At 46.3% G+C, this 22,708-nt stretch overlaps 1 protein-coding gene across 2 annotated transcripts in view; it reads left to right on the forward strand.

The window, feature by feature from the left end:
- The window catches only part of EPM2A (EPM2A glucan phosphatase, laforin), a 68,437-nt gene that overhangs the window by 42,055 nt on the left and 3,674 nt on the right, over positions 1-22,708 (forward strand). For both annotated transcript variants that reach the window (XM_074990432.1, XM_074990433.1), the window contains exon 3: positions 20,951-21,192. In XM_074990432.1, coding sequence (XP_074846533.1) covers positions 20,951-21,192 — 242 coding nt within the window. The remainder of the gene's footprint in view (positions 1-20,950; positions 21,193-22,708) is intronic.

The raw sequence follows: 22,708 nt of genomic DNA on the forward strand, positions 1-22,708 counted from the left end.
TTCCCCTCCCTTGGAGCCCTAAACACGCGACTGACAGTATGGTCAGCACTGAACGGTAGGCATGTCCTTTTATTGGGTTGGGTTGGGGGCTACCCACGTGATGTGACTGAGCACAGGAAAGACCCAGACTGTGGTACCTGAGGGGGAGGGAAAGGGGTTCGCACACACATGTAAACCTCTGAGAAGTTTCTCAGCATATTATGGAAGCACAGCCACCAGCACAGCCTTGCTGACACGTGGTATGGCAGGGCAGGGGCTGGTGCTAGGCAGTGCAGAAGAAAATAGCAAGTGTACAGACAGAGCCGCAAGCTCCCTGCAGGGGCTGTTTGAATGGGTAGATGCACGCACACTGCTAACAGCACAGAAAGAAAAGAGACATTTCTCAGCCTGTCATACCAACATGAGTGCACAGCTAATGGTTGGCTGCTCCCGCTTGGAAATTCAGGCTCTTACTGTCACAGAACAGCCATGGTCAAAGTGGAGCACTGAGAGGGGCACTACGGGTTACATACGGGACACCTCTGGAGGCTAATAAATTTGCTTTAAGATGTGGCGCTTCCACATTTGCATTTAATCGAACTTCTGAATTGGAGTTTGACGCTACACCCATTAGGTAACTGCAATTTTGTAATCTCAAGATTAGTGCACCCAAAATTGAGCTAATGGTCTTTAGAGTGGAAACTGTCACGTGGTAAAATCAAGCTAACTGAATTCAATTTTATCTCGTAGTGTAGATGCAGCCTCTAGCCCAGAGTTTGAAGACCTAGTAGTGGGTGGGAGCCTGGAGTGTCATTCACCAACCAATCCTCAAAACTCCAACAGTAGATAGGAGGCTACTCCTCCCTGTGACACAGGCCATCTGAGGGCCTCCTCAAATTTCAGGGGAAAACCAGTCAAATCACAAGCTCTGCCTGAGTTCAAATCCATCAGTCCCTCCTCACACAACCCAGTCCCATACATTTTAATCCACCATGATTCCTTTCCCCTGCTTCATGGAGGTTTGTACAGAGAGCGTTCCTGTGTGACAGCTGGGGTGGTGATGGTGGTTGTGGCACATACGGTGTTTTAGGGTCTCTGACTATGGAATAGCTAGTTGAGTCTCCATCTCATCTCTGGTGCTAGGCTACATGGTAGTTCGGGAAACAGAGTTTTGGTTTTTCAAGTGAATTTTCCCATGAGTGCTGGAAGTGTCACACACATGACATTTAAAAGTATTTGTAAATTTATTTGCTTATTTAGAATTCAGAGAAGACTATTTACCCAAAGAATGACATGTGGCAGCCCCTGGTTAGGATTTCGGTAGCATGCCACCCCCATCAATATTAGTTTTCCTGGGTTTGTAATTAACAATTGATTGGCACGTTAGGTATAATTGAAATACCTACCATCTTGTCCCTATGATTGTGCTTTGGGCTATGACATTGTCTTAGAATTTTTTGGAGTTCTGACTGGTGTCAGATGAGTTGTGTTCAAAATTTTTCTTGAAGTGTTTGTAAGGAGTACTGCTCCTGTCTGTCGGCCTCTAGCACAGGTCTCTAGCTTTCTTAACAATTCTTACTATTCATTTTGATGTTATTTTTTAAACTACTAAGACATTTTAATTGCAAATAAACCTGTCTAAGGGGTTGTATTTGAGTGACAATGAGGCTGGGTCTACACTTGCCCTCAACTTCAAAGGGGGCATGTTAATTAGGGTGACAGGAGATTACTAATGAAGTGCTGTGGTGAATACACAGCAATTCATTAGGCTAATTCTCCCCTGCGGCAACTTCCAAGTGTCAAACTTTGAAGGGCTGGCAAGCGTGTAGCCGCGGGCACTTCGAAGCCTCCACTTCAAAATTTTAAGGAGTAAAGGCACTTCGAAGTACCCGCAGCCACACGCAAGTCAGCACTTTGAAGTTTGACGCTTGGAAGTTGCCATGGCGGAGAATTAGCCTAATGAAGTGCTGTGTATTCACCGCAGCACTTCATTAGTAATCTCCCATCGCCCTGATTAACAGGCCCACTTTGAAGTTGGGAGCATGTGTAGACCCAGCCTAAGTGAGCCATTTCCATCCTCTTTACATACCACAAGTTCTGAATACACTACTTCCAGAGTTTCCATGTTCTTCCTGTGTCATGGAGATGTTCAGTCATCCTCATATTAAGTGCTGGCACCAGCCCAGAAGGTCAACTCTCACTCAAAATAAGTTAATCTTCAATTATATCATTTTCATCTGCAAGAGCTTCTTTCTCATGTGTACCAATGGATCAGAGCTGGAGTAGTTCAGGCAGAAGGTTTCACAGTAGGCATATTAATAGTTAACCAAAATGGATGAGGCTTCCCAGAAACAGTTAAATGGTGAGGGCTGGAGCAGCTCCCTGTCCAGCACAGGCAAGAGGTTGCTCCAGCTCTGTGGGGCTGCTGCAGGTGGGGGGCTCTCCAGCGTGGCTGGAGCAGCCTCTGTCTGCAGCTACCTGAGACAGAGGTTGGTGGGGAAGCTGCTCCAGCCCAGCCAGGCTGCAGTGGCCCACCCGCCATGGACAGGGTCTCCTGTGGCCAGGCTGAAGCACCCCGACCCACAGTGCGCCTGGGGAACAGGGCTACTCTGGCTGCACTGGAGTGCCCCCAACCCATGACAACACCACGTGCACAGAAGTTCCAGCTGGGCAGAAGCAGCCTGGGTCCCTGGCACACCACAGGTGGGGGCACTCTAGGCCAGCCAGAGCCGCAGTGGTCCCTGGTGCACCTTGGTTGAAGGTGGGGCTTCCCCTACTACCCTCTGCCCCTTTAATTGGTTAATTGGTTAACAGTAGGTTCGCTTACCGTTTAACTGGCTAACCAATTAAACAGGATTTTACATCCCTAGTTCACAGGAACTTAGCATGAAGAAGAAATAAGAATTCTCACGAGCGATGCCTGAGACTTCAGAACTAGCTACTCACCCAGAGTGGCATTTTGTAAGGCATTTCAGCTTAAAAGTGCTAATAGTGGCATCACTTCTATCATGAAGCACTAGTGTGAGAAATCCTGGTTCCCGATGCCTACAGATTTATGGCTCATTGCTCTCTGGTTCAGTTATGTAGCCTGTTGTACCTCACCTGCATGGCTATTAGTTCTAATTCAAAACAAATTTGAATGCTAGCAATACGATGAAGACATATGTAGCAAGTAACTGCTGGCAACCAATGCGCTAAGCAGGGTTCTGTAAGTAGAGCATTTAAATATTAAGTCTCAGAAGCCAAATGAGAAGCTGTCTGCAGGCCTAATTCCTCATCATTTGACATGAGCCCACTGGACCTGACTCTTCTTTCACCCTAGCTTTTTTCAGCTTTCTTGCCACCCAGTTTGCTGGAGATATAAACACTTCATGCTGGTGAATGTGAATTAAAAATCAGATCCCTGAAGACCAAATTCTTCTTGTTGCTGTTTATAATATACAAGCGTCTTCTGAGATCCAAAAGGACATGAGTATGCACGATAGAGTGTAAAATTTGACTGCAGGGCTAACTTGGACTTCAGCTCCCTATCAGGCACTAAAGTGTATGTAAATAACCCTCTCGACCGCACATTTTCTGGATTTTTATTCAAAAGTTCAAAATGCAGACTCATGTTAAAGGTGATGGGGAAGAGAATGCTTAATTTTTCAAAGTAGACGATGGTCACATATTTAAAGCCTTGTGTGACCATGGCAAGTTGTGCCAGGACATTCCCAGAAAAAAAGACAGCATCAAAGTAAAGCAAAAAACAAGCAGTCCTGTAGCACCTTAAAGACTAATAAGGCCCAAGTTGGTCTTACCCACAAAAGCTCTTTACCTAATAAATAAAATTACAGGACTGTTTGTTTTATGTGAAACTACAGACTAAAACTGCCACCCCTCTGAGAGTCAAAGCAGTAAAGTCTACCATATATCGTTTTATAGAGTTGGCATCTTATAAGGTTTTAACACAGCCTTATAAGATATAAATAAACTGTTTTATTTTGTTCTTTTTATTTTACTTTGTAGGGCCAAATTCGCTGACATCAAAAGCAGGAATATCTTGGTGGAATTCAGGGGTGTGTGCCTTTGCATTTAGAGGCTAATTTGATTTTTTTTCTTTTAAATACTGGGCTAGGTCCTTGGGTCCAGCAGAGCTATGATTATGGCAGAGGAGCAAGGCTGGCTTAAATCAACCATTTCATTTCCTCTTTCCTAGGGGTAAGCCAGATTCAGACTGTGATGTAAAAGAGCATAGCTACCAGGATGTTTTAAATTATGACCTCAATAACTACCCCTTAGGTGTAATTTCATCCACAGACTAGCATGGCTACCCCTCTCATAGTCACCCACTCAAGATGACTGGAGCATGATGCGCTCTCTCTGCTGCATATCCAAATATAGGATGTGGGAGGTGTAGAAAGGAGAATCTATAGCCAACTTGTTAGGGCGCAAAACAGAGACTCTTCTTGGGGACATGGGTCTGTCCCATGAGAGCTCATCACCTAATAAATTATTTTGTGAGGTTTTGAAGTGCTAGAGGACTACTTTTTTATTTTGCTGGGGCAGTTTCCCAACCTTTTTACATCATTGGAACAGTAGAGGCTGCAGGTTTGGCTTATGGAAGCCTTTTAAAATGGTAAATAAGTGGACTTTGTTTCCATTTCTGAGATTTTCTAACAGTCTTCCACTCCTCAGATCAAGATAGGCTGAGGATGCCCTGTATCTACAGGAGCTGCTTAGCACCTTGAAGTCCTAATGCTTCATATCTTAGGCTATGTCTAGACTAGAAGGATTTGCCAAATGTCCAGACCAGCTTTTTGTCAACAGAACTGTGTCAACAGAGGTGTTCTTCCTTGTGGTGAACAGGGTGCAGCTGTCAACAAAAGTGCTGCACTCTGTTGACTTACTGTTGACAGAATTCCCTTGGGAATCTGGATGGTCTGCAGGTTTTGTCGACAAAATATCTGTTTTGCCAACAAATTCCTCTAGTCTAGACATAGCCTTAGTTATCAGCACGGTATCTCTTAGGCTTTTGTTTTCATTTGTTTTCATTGCTAACTTATAGTTGATTGGCTTAATGCCTTGTTCACCTTGGTCAGTGAAGCAGGCTCTCTGCTGCCATATTTCATAAATAAATTTGTGAACAGGTGAATAAGTAAGAGTTTATAAAGCATATCAGCCAGTATTCAATGGGGCTTCAGAAGTTTTGCTGACTGATGAACAGCATTATTCTGCAAAGATAAAAACAGGTGTTTCCCTTTCAATTGCCAAGTCTGCTGAAAGTCCTAGGTAATACTCCAAGGCTATGTCTAAGCTAGCACACTACGTCGAAGTAGCCTATTTTGAAGTAAGAACATCGAAATAGGCTACTTCGATGCGTATTGTCTACATGTCCTCCAGGGCTGGTGCCATCGATGTTCAACATTGAAGTAGCGACAGGGAACGTTGAAAGGAGCCACCCCAGAAGGAAATGTGGAGTGTCCACACACACAAGCACCCTCTTTTGAATAAGGGGCCAAGAAAGCCCGCAGACGGGGTCGCAGAGCAGACTAGCCCTTCTGGGGCAGCTGCAAGCCGCTCCCTTAAAAGGCCCCTCCCAGACACACTTGGCCTGCACTGCACAATCCCTGCGTTAGTGACACAAGCCTCGCAGACCTCGAGCCTGCAGACATGGACATCCAGCAGCAGCTGGAAGCCCTTCAAGCCGCCTCCCGTGGAGCAGGCACCCTGCTAGACGCTGCCCGGGCAGCCGCCCAGCAGCTTCTGGAATGGGAGCCCTCCCCAGGGGCACAAGGAGATGCCCTGGACCATCGGGCTCTCCTGCTTCCCCCCCGCTGACTCTGGAGCTACCCTTCCAGCACCGAGTGGTGGGAGCACCTGGTTATGGGGGAATGGAATGATGACCAGTGGCTGCGGAACTTCTGCATGCGCTGGCAGACCTTCCTGGAGCTCTGCCAGTGGCTCACCCCTGCCTTGAGGCACCAGGACACCCGGATGCAGCGCGCCCTCCCTGTTGAGAAGAGGGTCGCTATAGCTGTCTGGAAGCTGGCCACTCCAGACAGCTACTGCTCCATGGGCCAGCAGTTTGGCATTGGCAAGGCCACAGTTGGGGCTGTCGTGATGGAGGTAAGGAGGCCTGGGTCTGAACCCACTGGGGAGGGGGGCCTGGGTGAGGGGCCTGGGGAGGGGGGGCCTGGAGAAGGGGCCTAGGTGGGGGGTCACAGTTTGCATACCCTCACAGGCACCCATGTCCCCTCCCCACAGGTGGTGCGTGCACTCAATGCCCTGCTGCTAAAGAGGGTCATCCGAGTTGGGGACCTGGACGCGGCCGTCATGGGATTCGCCACCATGGGATTCCCCAACTGCTTTGGAGCCCTCGATAGGGCCCACATCCCCATCCGTGCCCCAGACCACAGCTGTGGGTGCTATATCAACAGGAAGGGCTATCACTCCATGGTCCTGCAGGCCATGGTGGACAGCCGTGGCCGCTTCCAGGACGTATATGTAGGCTGGCCCGGCTGTACCCATGACGCTTGCGTTTTCCGGAATTTGGGACTATGCCGCCGACTGGAGGCAGGGACCTACATCCCCCAGAGGGAGATCCCCCTGGGGGATACCACCGTACGCCTTTGCATCGTGGCGGATGCAGCCTACTCCCTCCAGCCCTGGCTTATGCATCCCTATACAGGCCACCTCAATGCTAGCCTGGAGCGCTTCAACACCCGACTCAACCATGCCCGCCAAGCGGTCGAGCAGGCCTTCGGGCACCTGAAGGGCCAGTGGCATTGCCTCCTGGCACGCCTAGACCTGGGCCTCCCAAACATCCCCCAGGTTGTGGGTGTCTGCTGCACGCTCCACAACCTTGTGGAAAGCAGGGGGGAGGCCTTCGTGCAGGGCTGGGCACTGGAGGCTGGAACAGGCTTTCCCCAGCCAGCTGCTGCCCCCAGCCGCCAGGCCCACCGGGACGGGGTCCGGGTCTGGGAGGCCCTGCGGGAGTACTTCGACCCGGGGGCCTAGTGAGCGCCACCCAGGCCATCCCTGCACCCCGCCCCAGCAGCCACACCCCGCCCTCACCAAAAACACATGGGACACAGGTTTTTAGAAAAATAAAACTGTCATTATTTAAATAACTGAAAATTTTGCCTCAGTTGTGCATATAAAACAAATACAAACAGCATCATTGAAAATAACTATATACAGGTGGGGACATCTATAACAAACTATATTCAGGGGGGTCAACTATAAATAACTATATACAGGGCAGGGACAACTATATACATGGGGGAGAAGTGGGCAGGCCAGACATAGGCCCATCATTCCGGGGCAGGGGTGGAAGGGCGCAACCTCCGCCATGTTTGGGTGGCTGATCCCCCCCTCAGCCAGGGTCCCTGGCGAGGCTGGCTGGGGGCCGGGAGGACGGGGAGGTATGGCCGAGGCGGGTCCTCGGCCCAGTCATCGGCCCCAATGGGCTCCTGCCATGTGGAGCTGGTGGGTGGGGTAGCAGGCAGGACATTAGACGGGGTGGCAGGCGGGACAGCAGGCAGGACAGTAGGCAGGACATCAGGCGGGGCGGTGGGAGGGCAGCACGGAGGACATTGGCGGGGGGGGACAGCTGGGCCACCAGCTCCTCAAATGTGGCAGCCACCAGGTTAAAGGTGGCCATAAAATCCTGCCAGGCCTCCCGGCGCCAGGCGGCCTCCCGGTCCTCGAATTGGAGTCTCTTCTCAATGATGTCTGCCTGGTGCCGGAGGACAGCAGCCACGTCCAGGTCACGCATGGTGCACCTCTGGCCCCAGCAGGGGTGGGCCCGTCCTGGTGCAGGCAGTGACCCCAGGCATTGGTGGTCCCGGGGGGGTCTCGGGGGGCTGTCGGGGACCATGGATGGGGTGGCTGCAGAAATATGGGGAAAGGGGGGAGGGAGGCCGTGAGTACCCAACCCTGCCCCCTGCCCCCCACATCCCCCACTGGTGCGTGCAGTGATCCTGTGGGTGGCCCCTTCCAGTGGTCTGCCCCTCCCACCAGGGGTGGGGCACAGCACTGTCCAGGGGTGGAGGTTCTGATGGGCACTGGTGGCTGTGGCACCGTCCCTGGGCCATGGTCTGCCCGGGCCATGGCAGGCTGGGGTCTTCTGGGGATGTGGGGGGCCCCGGTCAAGTGGTGCCCCCACCCCATGCTCTGGGGGCCTGTGCCCTGTGGCGTACGTACCTGACGGTCCACTGCCAGAATCAGGAGAGACCCGTCTAGTGGATGTCCGGCTGGAACTGCAGGATGGGATGTCCAGCACGAGCTCCCCCTCCTCACTGGATCACTCTGTGGCTGGGGTGGAGGGTCCCAGCTCTAGCTCTGGGGGTGCAGCGCTGGCCTCCGGACCCGACCCTGGCTCCAAGGCCTGCTGCGGCTCGTCAGCCATGGTGTCAAGGGTGGCTGGGGGTGGAGGAGGTGCCCCGGGGGCCCAGGATAGCCCTGAGCTCCCAGTAATAGGGGCAAGCGGCGGGGGCAGCCCCAGACCGGCTGGTTGAGTCCCGGGCCCGGGCGTAACCCTGCCGCAACTCCTTGACCTTACTCGTGACATGATCAGGAGAGCGGGCAGGGTGACCCCGGGCAGCCAGGCCCTCGGCCAGCTGGGCGAATGCCTCTGCATTCCGCCGCTTGCTCCCCATGATGTGCAGCACCTCCTCCTCACCCCAGAGCCCCAGCAGGTCACGGAGCTCAGGGTCAGTCCAGGAGGGGCCCCGCTTCCTACCCTGCCGGCTGGAGGCCTGGGAGCCCTGGGACGGCCTGGGGGGGAGCTCTAGGGGCGCTCGGGGGGGCTGGCTTGCTGCCATGGTCTCCCTCTGGGCTGTGCAGGGGCACCTCATGGCATGGCTGCTGCCTGCACAGTGTCAGCTTCCTGCTATAGAGTTTCCGGGTCCATGCAGCTTTAAGAACCGCTGGGCGCAGAGACCACAGAGCCCTGCAGGGGCTGGACAGCACGTCTCCACCTAACAGCTCAATGCCGCCATGGCGGACCCCGCTATTTTGAAGTAGCGGGACACGGATCGTCTACACATGCCCTATTTCTATGTTCAACATCGAAGTAGGCGCTATTCCCATCTTCAGATAGGAATAGCGATTTCGATGTCTCGCTGCCTAACATCGACTTCAACATCGAAATAGCTCATGGCGCGTGTAGACGCGACGCGTACTATTTTGACGTTGTGCCCGCTACTTCGAAGTAGCCTGCTAGTGTAGATGCACCCCAAATTACATCTCAGAAGAAAATTTTCCAGAGCTTAATTACTTTTCATCAGGGTGCCACAATTAATGAGCAGGGGGAAAACATTGGAACTACATTGTAGTTTATTTAATTCTCTTCATTTAAAAACCTATTTTTGAATTTTCTACTTAATAAAATGTACCGCTTTCGTAGTGAGCTAAGATAAATTTCTAATCATGAAATTCCTTCTATATTAGATAAAAATAATTTTTTTGTTCTGGAGCATAAGTACTCTTGACAAGGTTGCTCACATGTCATTTTAGCAGTGTGTGTTTTCTGCATTGATCAGCTTTTTTCCCCTTGTGTTCAGGTTATGGCCATTTTATGTTTCTTTATTGATAGCAGTGATGTTACCATACCCAACTACTTGAGCACGTGTCACTGAATAGCTCATACTGCTGGCAAACCCTTGTATCTTCCCTTACTCGTGCTGTCTGTAGTTTAGTGCATTTAGTTGCTATTGATCAGTCCTATTCAGGTGAAACCTCTCATTGTAAAACTTGAGCTGACTGGTCTTCTGTGGGTGAACTTTATCAGTAAATCATCAGCAGAATGAATCTGGTCTTCAGAATAAGTAATTTCAGTTTTGAAAAGGCTGAGTGCCTCCATCTGCCAGTTCTATGCCACTGTTTCATCAGACAAGGAGTTATTTTGATACTTTTTTCCATGTAAAGTTAATTTAATGGGAATTCTCACATCAGATCAGACCAGTGATCCAAATAGTCAAGTGTCCTATCTATTTCCTTCACTGGCCAGTACCAGAGACTTCAGAGGAAGATGAAGGGAAGAAACTATATGGATTAACCATCACATAAGGAGATTTTCTCCCTCTTAATGATTTGGTTAGGCTGAATTGTAAATGTTTCTATCCTTTACACTTTTATTATATGTATAATGGAAGGATTCAGTTATATTTCGTAAAACTGACTAATTCTTTTTATGAACCCTGACGAGTCTCTTGGCCTTTGACAATGAGCCCCATAGGTTGATTATCGTGTGCATAAAATGCCCCAAAATATTTTATCTGTTTTAAACATGCTGCCTTTCAATTTCATTGACTATCCCGTTGCTCATGGTATGCAAGGATTAATAGGATTATCTGTTGTGCAGGGCTGCACAGAGGTTTTGGGAGGCCTAAGGCAAAATCTGAAACTGAGCACCCTTGCCATCCCAAAAAAATCACCACCGAGGAGAAGTGGTAGGGGAAGCTGGAGAGCAAGCTTGCACCATATTTACCCTGCAGTGGTGGCTCTGCTTTTGTCATCCAGGGCTGGGCTGAGGTCCCCACTGCAAATATTGTGACCTGGTGTGTGGGGGTATGTGGGTTTGGCCTGGCTGCCTTTCTATCATGATAGATTTCTGGACCAAATTGAGTGGCACTGTAACGCTGCACACTTGGTCACAGCACTACTCAAATGGAGGGCCCAGGGCAAAATGTCCCTTTTGTTCTCTCTTCCCAAGAGGTAGTCCCAGTTCTTTATTCCAGTCATTGCTTTATATACCTCTGCCACCTACTTCCTTATGTGTCTCTGTGTAGTTCCACACTTACCTCTAAATAGACCTATTATTTTCAGTGTCTCCTCATATGGACATCTTTTCATGATGCCAATCATTTTTATCTCCTATCTCTGCACCTTTTCAATTTTTCCTGTATCTTTTGGGAAGGGATGACCAGGATTGGATGAAGGACTCCACATGTGAGTTTACCATACGTTTAGTATTATTTTAAATGCAGCGATTTTTATAGGCTTATGTTGCTTTCTGGCATCCACTTGAAGTAATGTTTTAATTGAGTTGTCCACAGTGGCACATGGTTTCTTTCCTGGTTGATTACAGTTAATTTAGAACCTAGTGGTCTATGGGAATAGTTCAGATTATTTATTCCAAGGTATGTGACTGCCATTGTGCTGCCTGTTTGCTCAGCTATGTTTGGTATCTCTGGAATTTTTAACTTCTCTAGACATGACCATCCAGAATGATTCTTGGGCACTTGCAGATTTTGCTGTCTCATTTTTTACTTCCTTTTATTGTGAAACATGACTGAGAATCTTGGAGACTGAAGTCCTCCACGTATCTACAGAACAGGTGTGGTAAAGGCAGTGGCATTCCAGGTCAAACCATAGTGCAGAGTATTTCAGTTCTTGACTGGAAGGAGAGGACATGTTGCTACAAGAATGTAGGTCAGTCACCAGACCCTCTTAATCCAGGTTCTTTCTAAACTGCCTGGGCATAAGGAGTTAGAATTCGGAATAGAGTTGCAATAAACAAAGAACAGAGAAAGATGGTGACTGGTGGAAGCCTAATCACTGGAATAATTTAAAACTAAGATGAATAAAGTATAGGTTGAAACTCTCTAGTCTGGCTCCCTCAGGACCTGACCAGTGCTGGACAAGAGAATTTGCCAGACCATGGGAGGTCAATGTTGTCTAGCAGCATTACCAACATTTCCACTGTTTGCTGGGGTTTTAGAAGACATTTAGAGGTAAATTACAGATAAATTACATCACAGAACACTGAGAGCCAGAACTGGTGGCTGAGCTGAGTCTGGGGTCTGAAATTTAATGGTGTTCTTTCTGTCTCTTTTACCCTCACCAGTGAAAGTTCTGTGACCAGAATCTAAATGATGCATGAGGCAGAATAGCTCTGCCATGTGGGCACCCCTAAAACCTTTTTGCAGGAGATTGATAAAGTTAGGTATGTAGGTGTATATACAGCCTTCATCACCATAGTATCCCAGCTCCGCACAAACATTAATTAATTTTATCCTAAAATATCCTCTTCTGGTAGGGAAATATTATTGCCATTTCACAGAGCTGAGGAAATGAAGCACAGGCCCAATTGTGAGTAAAATCTTCCAAACTTTGGAAATGCAGTGGGACTTACTCTCCAAAGTTACTTAGGACTTATCTACAGGATTCTTTAGTCTGCACCAATGGGATATTAATGTTAATCCTTGCTAGTGTGTCCCGTGTTTACTAGCCCTCGTGTACTCTTCAGGCACCCGCCAGAAGTTCTTTTGTGTATACAAAGGCAGTACTTTTTGAAATAAGACATGCACTGGGGAACTTTTAGGGTCCACATAGACTAATCAGTGCATGGCAGACTGGCGCAAACTACCATTCACACACTCTGATGTGGCATGACACAACAGGTGGACAGGCCCTTAGACCAGGGGTCCACAACCGAAATAGCGAGAAGGGCCATTTTGTCAAATTCAGTTACAAAATCAATCCTTCAGGAGCTGCAGTGCACGTGAATACGAGGTGACCCTTAATAAATAATGTCACACTGTACTTTTTATCACCCCTATTTTAAAAACAGAGCACACACAATGATTTGTACCAGTTAGAAAATTGTTACCCCCATCTCCAGGCTCTACCCACCTCAACCCCCAAATCCACCCCTGCTCATCCCCAGGTTTAACCGCTTCAGGCCCAAACTGCCCTGCCAGCCCCAGGTTTAACCCCTCTCAGCCCCACACCCCACCCATCCCCAGAATTTACCTGCATCAGCCAACAAGCTCCATGTGTTGGCCCTGCTGCCCACTGCTGCCTGCTCAGTGTGGCTGTGCAGCTCCAGTAGGGGCAGGCTCAGCCACCCCTCCCCCCAGCTCTCCTGCAGGCTGACTTTCCCCAGGTGGAACATGTGGGCAGCTCCCTGCCCTGCCAGCTTCCCCCACTGCCCTGGCTGACTGTTCAGTGGCTCCAGAGGCTAAATTTCATTTTAACTGCAGGCACTGTTTAAGTGGCAGCAGCCTCCAGAGCCTTAAGAGGAGTCAGCGGCGGCAGCGCTCAGAGTGCAAGTGGTTTCTTAAAGAGCCTCATGCAGTTCCGGAGCCGCAGGTTGCTGACCCCTGCCTTAGACACTTGATCCTGTGCCTTACCCAAAGTCACACAGTGTGTCTGTGTCTGAGCTGTGATGTGAACACATCTTCTGAGTGCCTATGTAGCGTTTTTGTAACACAGAGATACATTGAGTAAGGGTATGTCTAAACTTGGGAATAAAGTTGAATTTGTTAGTCGAGTATTTTAACACTGGATTTTTTAAAGTGGAAGTTGAATGTCCAAAATTGCTCACAAAGTCGACTTACTGTGTCCCTACTACATTGCTTTAGTTTGACTGTGGCAGCAGTGCATTGTGGGTGCCTATCTCACAGTTCCTGCAGATCTGTTGCATTTGGGGATTCTGTGCCAGTGTCTTGTTGGAAAAAAAGTCACCTTAGGTGGTTCTTGGTTTCTGATGTCATCATTCCAGATTCCATTTTTGTCACTTCCTGCTGAAAAGAGATGGACAAGGGAATTTTTGTGCCACTTTTACATTTACTGCCACCCGCCATTACAAAAAATAATATGGATCCTGAGATGCTTCAATGTTCGGTGCAGTGTTTTATGATGACTTCCCACACTGTGATGCAGTATATTCTCAACGTAATGCCCAGGCAGTATCAGTAATTTGATGCGGGGGGGCACTAATGGACATCAAGATGTGGAGAATAGCACCATGCTGTTGTTGGCAGCCCTGGAATCACTGTACGCTGGAGTGCAAGTTCTGGATCTGCAAAACCAGCTCAGACTGGTGGGGTCGTATCATTTTGCAGTCACAGGACAATCAACAGTGGCTGCAAAACCTCCACATGCATAAGGCCACTTTTATGGAAGTTCATGATGTGCTGTCTCCTGCCCTGCAGCACAGATACCAAAATGAGACTGGTTTGCCAGTTGAGAAGCGAGTGGCAATTGCTATGTAGAAGTTTGCGATGCCCAACAACTACCAGTCATGAGTTTCAGCTCCTCTTTTTCCTTTCCTGCCACTTCAAAATAATCTGCCATCATTTCTTGTCATGACTTCCTCCTTCTCTGCATTTGGGGCAACCTCATTTCAGGGGCACTGGGGGCTCTGCAGGGCCTCTACTCCTGTTTGCTAGGTCATTTCGTGCATTAAAAAACCACGTTGAAATATTAAGGGCATTGTCAATAGTAGCACTTTTATCTTTACTCAGAACAGTGAGCAGACTGACAGAATGAATGGCTGGCTGTCTCTATGGCAGAACGGGCTTGTCTACACTTGCCCCCAACTTCAAAGGGGGCGTGTTAATCCGGATGCCGGGAGATTATTAATGAAGTGCTGCAGTGAATATGCTGCACTTCATTCGGCTAATTCTCTCCCACGGCAACTTCGAAGTGTCAAACTTGGAAGTGCCCGTGCTACTTCGAAGTGCCTTTACTCCTCAAAATTTTGCATATTCACTGCACCACTTCATTAGTAATCTCCCGTTGCCCTGATTAACATGCCCCCTTCGAAGTTGGGGGCAAGCGTAGACCCATCCAATATGTTGCAACTGCAAGGTGGCTCCATGGACTCTTAAAGCTGAAGAACGCCTGATTCCAAGCAGAACAATCTAAGCTGTTCTGCAGCTGGTGTTTAGCTTACCATGGTGTTCAAGGTGTCTTCTGTTCATGGGAAAAAATAATGTGGAAGGATTTAATAAATCATTGAAAGTCATGCAGGCACATACGTGAAACAGGGCAGGGTCTGATGGCCTGCTGGCCCAGAGAAGAGAGGAGTGGCTGCCACGTGGGCTTCTTAAAGCAGTACCTGGATTTTAAAGCATGCCGTGCCAGGATTTACAAATTTATTAACAGACACTGCAGGCACACAGATGAAACAAGGCAGGCTCTGATCACGCACCGGCCCATGGGGATGGGGAGGCTGCCGCATGTCCAATCAGATGCCGGCCTGGGGGTGAGAGAGGGGGCTGCCACTTGGACTTTTTACAGCAGCGCCTGGATTTTGAAACCGCGCCATGATTTAAAAGCCAGTAAGGCTGCATTAGTTTTGCTCTGTGCTGGGTGGGTCATAGGCAGAAAATCATTAGTGACTCATGAAACTTCCCATGTGTTCTAGGTTGCCAAAGGAGACATCAGCCTTCTCAGAATAAGAAAAGGGATAAGGAAAGATTGCTCATTCTGGCTGGGTACAATGCTGGAAAATTTGCAAGAATACTCTCTGGTGCTATGATTCCAGATAGCTTACAGGTGGCTTGGCACGGTAAGGTGTCTTACCATGGAAGCAGGAATAAGTCAGGTCTCCCCAAGAATCTCGTGAGGAGAATCCAAAAGTTCTGTCTGAGATCTTCAATGACATGTCCAAACAGGATCAGTGCTCCATCACCAGAAATATTAATAAGCTGTTCTGAGGGAAACAGGCATAGACCCTTCCACCCACAATGGCACCTTACTATTATCAGTAGAAGAAAAGCATACTCACTGGAAGTGCCCTCTCCAGCATCCCAGTTTGGCTCTGAAGCCTCCTCCTGAGACAAGGGGATGGGCTTCAAGTACAGAAACAGTTCTTGGCTTGCAGGATTAACTTCTGCACTTGAGTGCACCCCTCTGTTGTCAACCTCTTGCTCCTCCAACAAATCAGACCACACTTTGTGATCCTGCTGAGCAACACATGCTGAGGAGTCCATGCGTCTTCTGGGGGAAGAGGTTGCATCTGTCCCCAGAATAGCATGAAGCTCACCATAACAGAGGAATTTCTGGGGAGATACCTCAGACTGATCATTAGCTTCTTTGCACTTCTGGTAATTTTGCATCAGCTCCTTGATTTTAACATGGCACTGCTGAGCGTCCTTGGTGTAGCATTTGTACCGTGGCTTGTGATATCTTTGCATAAATATTGGCTTTTTTTTTTTTGCTGGCTTTGGGCTGCACAGAGATAGCTTCTTCCCCCCGCACCCAAGTGATGATTTTCAGGGTCTTCTGATGGCTCCATACTGAAGGCTCTTTTGTGACCTGGGAACTCATGGCTACTAGGGGTGCTGCCAAGGTGTGCTCCTGATGTCTGCTTGCCACTGTGGCCAGAGAGGAAAGGAAATGGATTCCAAATTCCCAGGCTGATGACCACTGCTTCCTGGCACCTTCCTGCTCACCTGAAGAGCAGCAGAGGTGAAGTGATGACCAGAAAGGACATATTGAGTGGCATTTTGGGACAGTTTCGGAGGCTAATAAAATTGATTTTAATAACGCTGCCATCTGCACTTCTATAGGTTGACACTGTAAAATTGACTTTTAGGAGTTACTCCCAGTGAATTCGGGATTACAAAAGTTGACCTTAGAGCCCCTTAAATTGGCCTATTGAGAGCTGTAGTGAAGACTGATGGTTTATAAAATCAGCATAAGACCCTTAAATTTGACTTAATCCCTAGCCTAAGAAAGGGCCATTTTTACACTGAGAGACAAGGTGGGTAAGGTAATATTTTTTATTGACCCATCTTCCATTGTGAAAGAGAAGCTTTTGAACAGCACAGAGTCTCTTTCACCAAGAGGAGTTCGTCTAATAAAACACATTGCCTGTTCCACCTGGTGTCTCTAATGTCCTTGGCCTTGGCCTCAGATGGTTAACACTGTTACCTTGACATATTCTATCTCTAATTCCACGTTAAAAACATTGTGTCATATTATTGTTGACTTATTGTTTTTTAGGAAGAGAGGAATTAATGGTTGAAATGATCTTACATTTACATAGACCCTTTAATCTGTAGATGTTTTTCAAACTCCATGGAAGGATTACTTAATCTACCATTGAAAAGTAATCACATCTGGATTACCGTTGAGCAGCTCAAAGCTAAAAACAAAGAGGTACCTTAGGTACTAGCCCAAACCTGGCTACCTAGTGAAAGAAAGTGTCAGCTTCCAGAAGGAAACAAGTTTGTTTAAAAAAGGCTTACTTTTTGGCAAGAGAAGTGAAACTAGCATTATAATTCTTTAATTTCCATTGTCTATCAAACAGTGAAATTATTGAGGAATATCTGGCTTAAATATATAGAATGCAGTTATTGAACTGCTCATCAATTTCTGCAGATTGTATTCAAATCAAAACCCACTTTTATATGAAAAGGAAAATAAAGGCATGAACTTGATAAAGCTGAATGAAAGCACAGGCATCTAAGAATGAAATAATCATAATTAGATCTCTGAAATAAACTGACTAAATAAACAAATCTGCTTGGTGTCATTGTGCAGGGCACGTTATCTATAATGAATGCCATCCTGATAAAAGAACAATTAAACCCAATTACGTAATACATGCTCTGTATGCCAAGGATCTATAGCCATTGCTGGTAAACAGAGGAGAGATCAGTAGCCATTTCCTTATGCTGTTGATATTAGTACTAGGGAAAACTCCTGAAGCTGGTCTCAAGAAACCAGTTCATAAGATTCATCTGGTCTAAGTCCACTCTAAATGTTATCTCTTGGTAGATAATATGGATACAGCCTATATTGCACCCATAGATTTTCTTCTGCACATATACTGCATGAACAAAGGAAAAGATTTCTAAGGTAGCATTTTTTTCTGTAGCCCAATTGTTCTAAAGACTCTAGTCCTTCCTGGTAATTACTTTGATAGAGTCTGCCCGTCTGTTCCCTGGAAGAGATGATAACTCTGTGTATTAGTTGGTTGCTAAATAATAAAAAATTGTGAGGTTATTTTATGAATGTACTGAAACTCTCGGGAAAACTGAAGAAAAATACCAAGTGCTCTTGTCCTCAGAGAACACATTTGTCTTTTCATCATGTACCATGAAATACTTCAACCAGGGTGCACTAAGTGCAAATTGTTATGGGGAGAGGAGACACAGAGGTGGCATTAAGTCACCATATTGCTTCTCCAATCATGGGATGATCCAGGCACTGATCTGGTCCTCTGTGAAAACTACGGATGTCTGAGCAGATAGTGTGGGCTTATACTGATAACCAGTGACCCTACGGGGTCATGAGAGTGGCAGATCACAGAGGTGTAAGCACGTCCTGAGCAGGTCTCCTTTTCTATGCAATGTCCTTATGCGACTGAAAAGTGGGGTGGTTTAGACTATTGTAGGTCTGTGCCACCCAAGATACCCCTAACTAATGGAAATTCTCTTCTGACCGGTCATGCCAGCTTTGGAGTAGCTTTGCACTTAAAGAATAATGCAAAGTTCTTTTGCTGCACCAAAGAACCTGGATCTGTGGCTAGAACCCACTGATAACAGGAATATCATGCTTTGGTTTGACTTCTTCCAGCAGCCTGCAGGCTTAGTGGTTGGGTTAGTTCTACAGTGTAACCTTGCATAAAACTAACTTTATTTAATTTGTAGGTTTAGAAATGAAGGTACTGTAATTTTGACCCTCCGATTTCCACACTTTTTGGCCTCCCCATCCACCTAATAAATGTGGAGCATGAGGAACAGGCACTAGAACAAGAGAGATGACAAGTGAAATGAGTTTTTTGTGGTGAAAATACTAGCTCCCCAGCGCTGACATGATAAAGCTTAATTAATGCTGAGAGAGTACTAGGTGAAACATGCTACTTTCACTGCATCATCTGCCACTAAGGGGAAACAAAGCTATCACATTGTAGGCCAAGCCATTTATATGGAGTACTTTAACTGTCTCCCTAATGCTGAATCAAATATACTGTCTATCCAGGCAGGTTCCTATACACAGTGATCTGAGAGAGCTTGATCCAACAATTCTCAGGATGCAGCAATGTACCTCAAATGAGCCATTTTTATTAGTTCTCTATTAACTGGGGTTATGGTACCTTTCTGTAAATACATCTTCGTATTACGAGACATGCTCAGATTTTAACTTCCTCATGCCAGATACTGTCTTCCCATGTGTTTAAGGGGTGCCTAGTACATTATGGGTGCTAATGGAATCTGATTATGAGGAATACCAGCTGTTCCCATGGAATTCTGCTTTCTAGCAGCCCTGCAGTAATTTTCAGAGTGTAATCATTATCAAAGGTTTGTGATGGGGAGTACCCAACCTGCACTGACCAGGTGGGTGGGTGCAAGGCTTATTTGGGTGGTGAAGGCCCCTCCCCCATGGCTCCTGCTGGGCATGCTCCAGCTGCAGCCCTGGTATAAAGGTCAGAGAAGCTGGTCAGTTGGGGAGAAGGAGCTCCTGCCCTAACTAGGTGGTGGCTGTGGCTAAGGCCAAGGCCAAGGCACTATGCTACTGGAATGAGGGGTAGGAAGTAGTCCAGGGCAGGGAGCTGGGAAGCTACCACCACAAGGGCCATTTTCAGAGCCTTTACTTAGTGAGACTTTATTCCTACAGGTAGTTCCATCAAATTAAGGGGTGGCTGTGTGTTCACATGAGATGTTAATGAGACTGTTAGTGTGAATGTATGCTCATTTTGGAGGAGTAAGGACTCCACAGTCACAGTCTGGCCCCAAATGATTTTAATTTGCAAAAAGCTATGGGCACTACATCACCGGCCTGTTTAATTTGGGAAGAACTTGTATAACAGCTGCCATCTTGGTCAACACACTGGGGATGGACTGGAAATCTTCAGAGTTCAAAATATGACCTACTACAATTTGAATGGTAGGGTCAAGGCTCTCCAAGCGGGAGCTGTAACAGTTCATATCAGCTGTGGTTTGGCACAAAGTGGGATGTGTAACACACTCGAAAGAGAGCTGTACTTGAAAGCTGGCTCTTAAAGATGCCACATAATTTTATTGTGGATAACTCACGGCCTGATTTTCAAAATTACACATGCAGCTTTGTGCCTGTTTTGCATGGGTGGTTATTGTGACTACATGTTCAAATGAGATATTTGTGTGTGTAGAAGACCAGCTAAATCTATTTAAACATGTAAATAATCCATTGGGAATGCAACCATATTGGTTGCATGTGCAAATAAAGCACTCACTTTTGAAAGCAAAACCCTCAGGCCGTGTCTACACTTAGAAAAAACTTAAAATGGCCATGCTAATGACCAAATAGAAGAATACTAATGAGGTGCTGAAATGAATATTCAGTGCCTCGTTATCATGCTGCTGGCCCCAGCACTTCAAAAGTGCCACATTTCGCTCGCCTGCAGCTCATACACACTGGGGGTCCTTTAGAAAAGGACCCCCTGTGTGGACGAAGCGTGGGCGAGCAAAACTCGGCACTTTCAAAGTTTGTTTAGATAGCAAATCTTGCTAAGGCATATAATAGTTTCTATGCTCGTTGGAGATGCAGAAAATGGCGGGAGGCTGGATTTGACTAAGTATCAAAACATGTGGGTGTTTATCCAGTTCGTCTGAGTTTGCACACGGTTCACTTTTCTGTAACTGGTCCTGGATGGACTCAGGAATTGCAGTGGCGTGGGTGAAAAGTAATCCAAACTCTTTTGACTATCACAGAAAGTAAGGTGTAGACTGGGGGTGGCTTCAGCTGATCTGATTTTCCCACTGCAATGGTAGTAGCTGTAAAATAGCAAGTGTTCTATGGCTACAGTTTACTGGAACACTCCACATTTGAACTGTGAGAGCCTCTTGGGTTTCTATGTGCATAATGATAGTTTGAGTCTTCGGGGTTTCCTTATTCTTATTGGCGCTGCTAATAAGCTTCAGCTTTAGGAGTGAATGACTAGAGCCTCAGAGACCCATGCTACTAATTATGCTATGGTTTTGCTGAGCTCTAGTCTATACAGGTGAATTGAGTTTGGCTGTGTGTGCTGAGTTTAGACTTTAGTTCTTAAAATACAAAGTTACTGGTTACATTGTACTGAAACAAGAAGTACATGACACAAAATGGGTGTATTTGTCAGTGTATCTCATGGGCTGATTCTGCCCAGGTTCTTGGACTGGAATAACTTTAAAACTGACAGAAAATGTGAATTTTGTGCAGGGGCATAGGAGTTTCTTTGCTGCAAGCTCTGAAGGAGTTATGTTATGCTTTTTTTCAATACTAGGATTCTGCCAAACATTTGGCTGGGAAGCTGTCCTCGGCAAGTGGAGCATGTAACTATCAAGCTAAAAAAAGAACTGGGAGTTACGGCTGTGATGAACTTCCAGACTGAGTGGGATGTCGTTCAGAATTCCTGGGGCTGCAACCGCTATCCAGAACCCATGAGCCCGGAGATCCTTATGAAGCTGTATAAAGAGGAAGGTCTTGCTTATGTCTGGATGCCAACGCCAGACATGAGCACTGAAGGTAATATTTAAACTGGAGAAGTAATAGCAAAACCTTTCAGTGACATGATTACATTGCTTTAATATTGTTTTGTTTTCTGAATAGATTTAGTTTAATTATTGCTGTGATAGTAATTAGTAATTATTGTGTTGTCCCTGTTGTATTCTGTACACTGTCACACACAGAGAGCAGCCAAACTACTTCTGATACATATCTTCCTCTCTCGTTAGATCTCTATCCGCTCTAAAAATTGGTGACTGATTCAAAACCTTTTCTTGCAGCATTACATGTGAATGCAAACTCAGCAGGTTGGTGATCACTGGCTTGCCCATCAAGACTCTGAAATTGCTATAACAGCTGGTTTTAATGAAAGTGGCAATGCTAGTTAACCTACTCTGGCTTCCTTAATACAACACACTCTCTCCTGTAGTCAGATGCCCATATTGAGCCACTGTATTGTCATACAGAATAATTGTAATTATATAGGATGTGCATAGCATACCAATTGTAACATAAATTAGGGGTTGTTATTTAGCCATTACAATCCTGGATTCATTGATAAGAATAGATTAACTGATAGGAAACCGTGTGTAAGCAATATGTTAGAAAGATAGAGTGGTTTGCCATACTAGAAAATATATAGGGTATTTTTTAATATGATGAAATGTTGCTGCCACAGAAGACTTTTTTAAAAAAACAATGAAATCAGAGCTATGGATTGACTTAGTGTTAATGCTGAGCTATGACATGTAGAAAAATGAGGGCTTGATTTTTGTAATCTCACTCCTTGAACTGATAGGGACTGGAAGTTCTCAAAATATAGCATTTTTGTAAAGGGTTAGCTTACTGCAGCTGCAGATTTTGCACATTTCTAAAAATGAGTCAGAGACTTGGATTTACAGAGATGTTGTTGTCTCCATCAGTTTGGATAAAATGGGAAATCTGTTTTCCATATCCTTGTTTTAAATTGGCAATACAAGGTTAGTCATATTTCAGTTAAAAGTTGATTTTTTTTGGAGGACAGGATACAGTGTTTCCATTAAATACTGCACAGAATCCATAAATGAACTGATGACAAACACCATCTTTGTTTTGGCACTGAAATCATTTTGGCAGTGAATTAATTTGATATCTTGATTAGCTGAATTCAACACATATGTCATCTAAAGTAACCATACTATTCCATAAATCAAGTTAATACCCATTTTCTTTATGACTCTGTGAGCCTATTCTGCCTCTAAATTGATTGAAACATTTGTGCTCGTACACATGGCCTCTTTTTTACTTTTTGGTCAAAGAGACAACAAATGAAAGGGAATTTGGATGGCTACACAAACACTGTATGACAAAAGCATTTCACTTTTGGCTCCGCTGTTTTAACATAATGGAAGAGGTTCCATTAAATGAAATTGGTTGCTTCAAGTAGGTCTGTACTGGACAGTGGGTCATAAGAAAATCCATGGGGGAAGGGGAGGTTGCAAGTGCAGGGCCAGTGTTTGGTAAGCAAAGCAATTTTCTTGGACTGAGGGGTTCAGAG

Source organism: Carettochelys insculpta, chromosome 3 (genome assembly GCF_033958435.1).
Source record: "Carettochelys insculpta isolate YL-2023 chromosome 3, ASM3395843v1, whole genome shotgun sequence".
NCBI classification, from domain to species: domain Eukaryota; kingdom Metazoa; phylum Chordata; order Testudines; family Carettochelyidae; genus Carettochelys; species Carettochelys insculpta.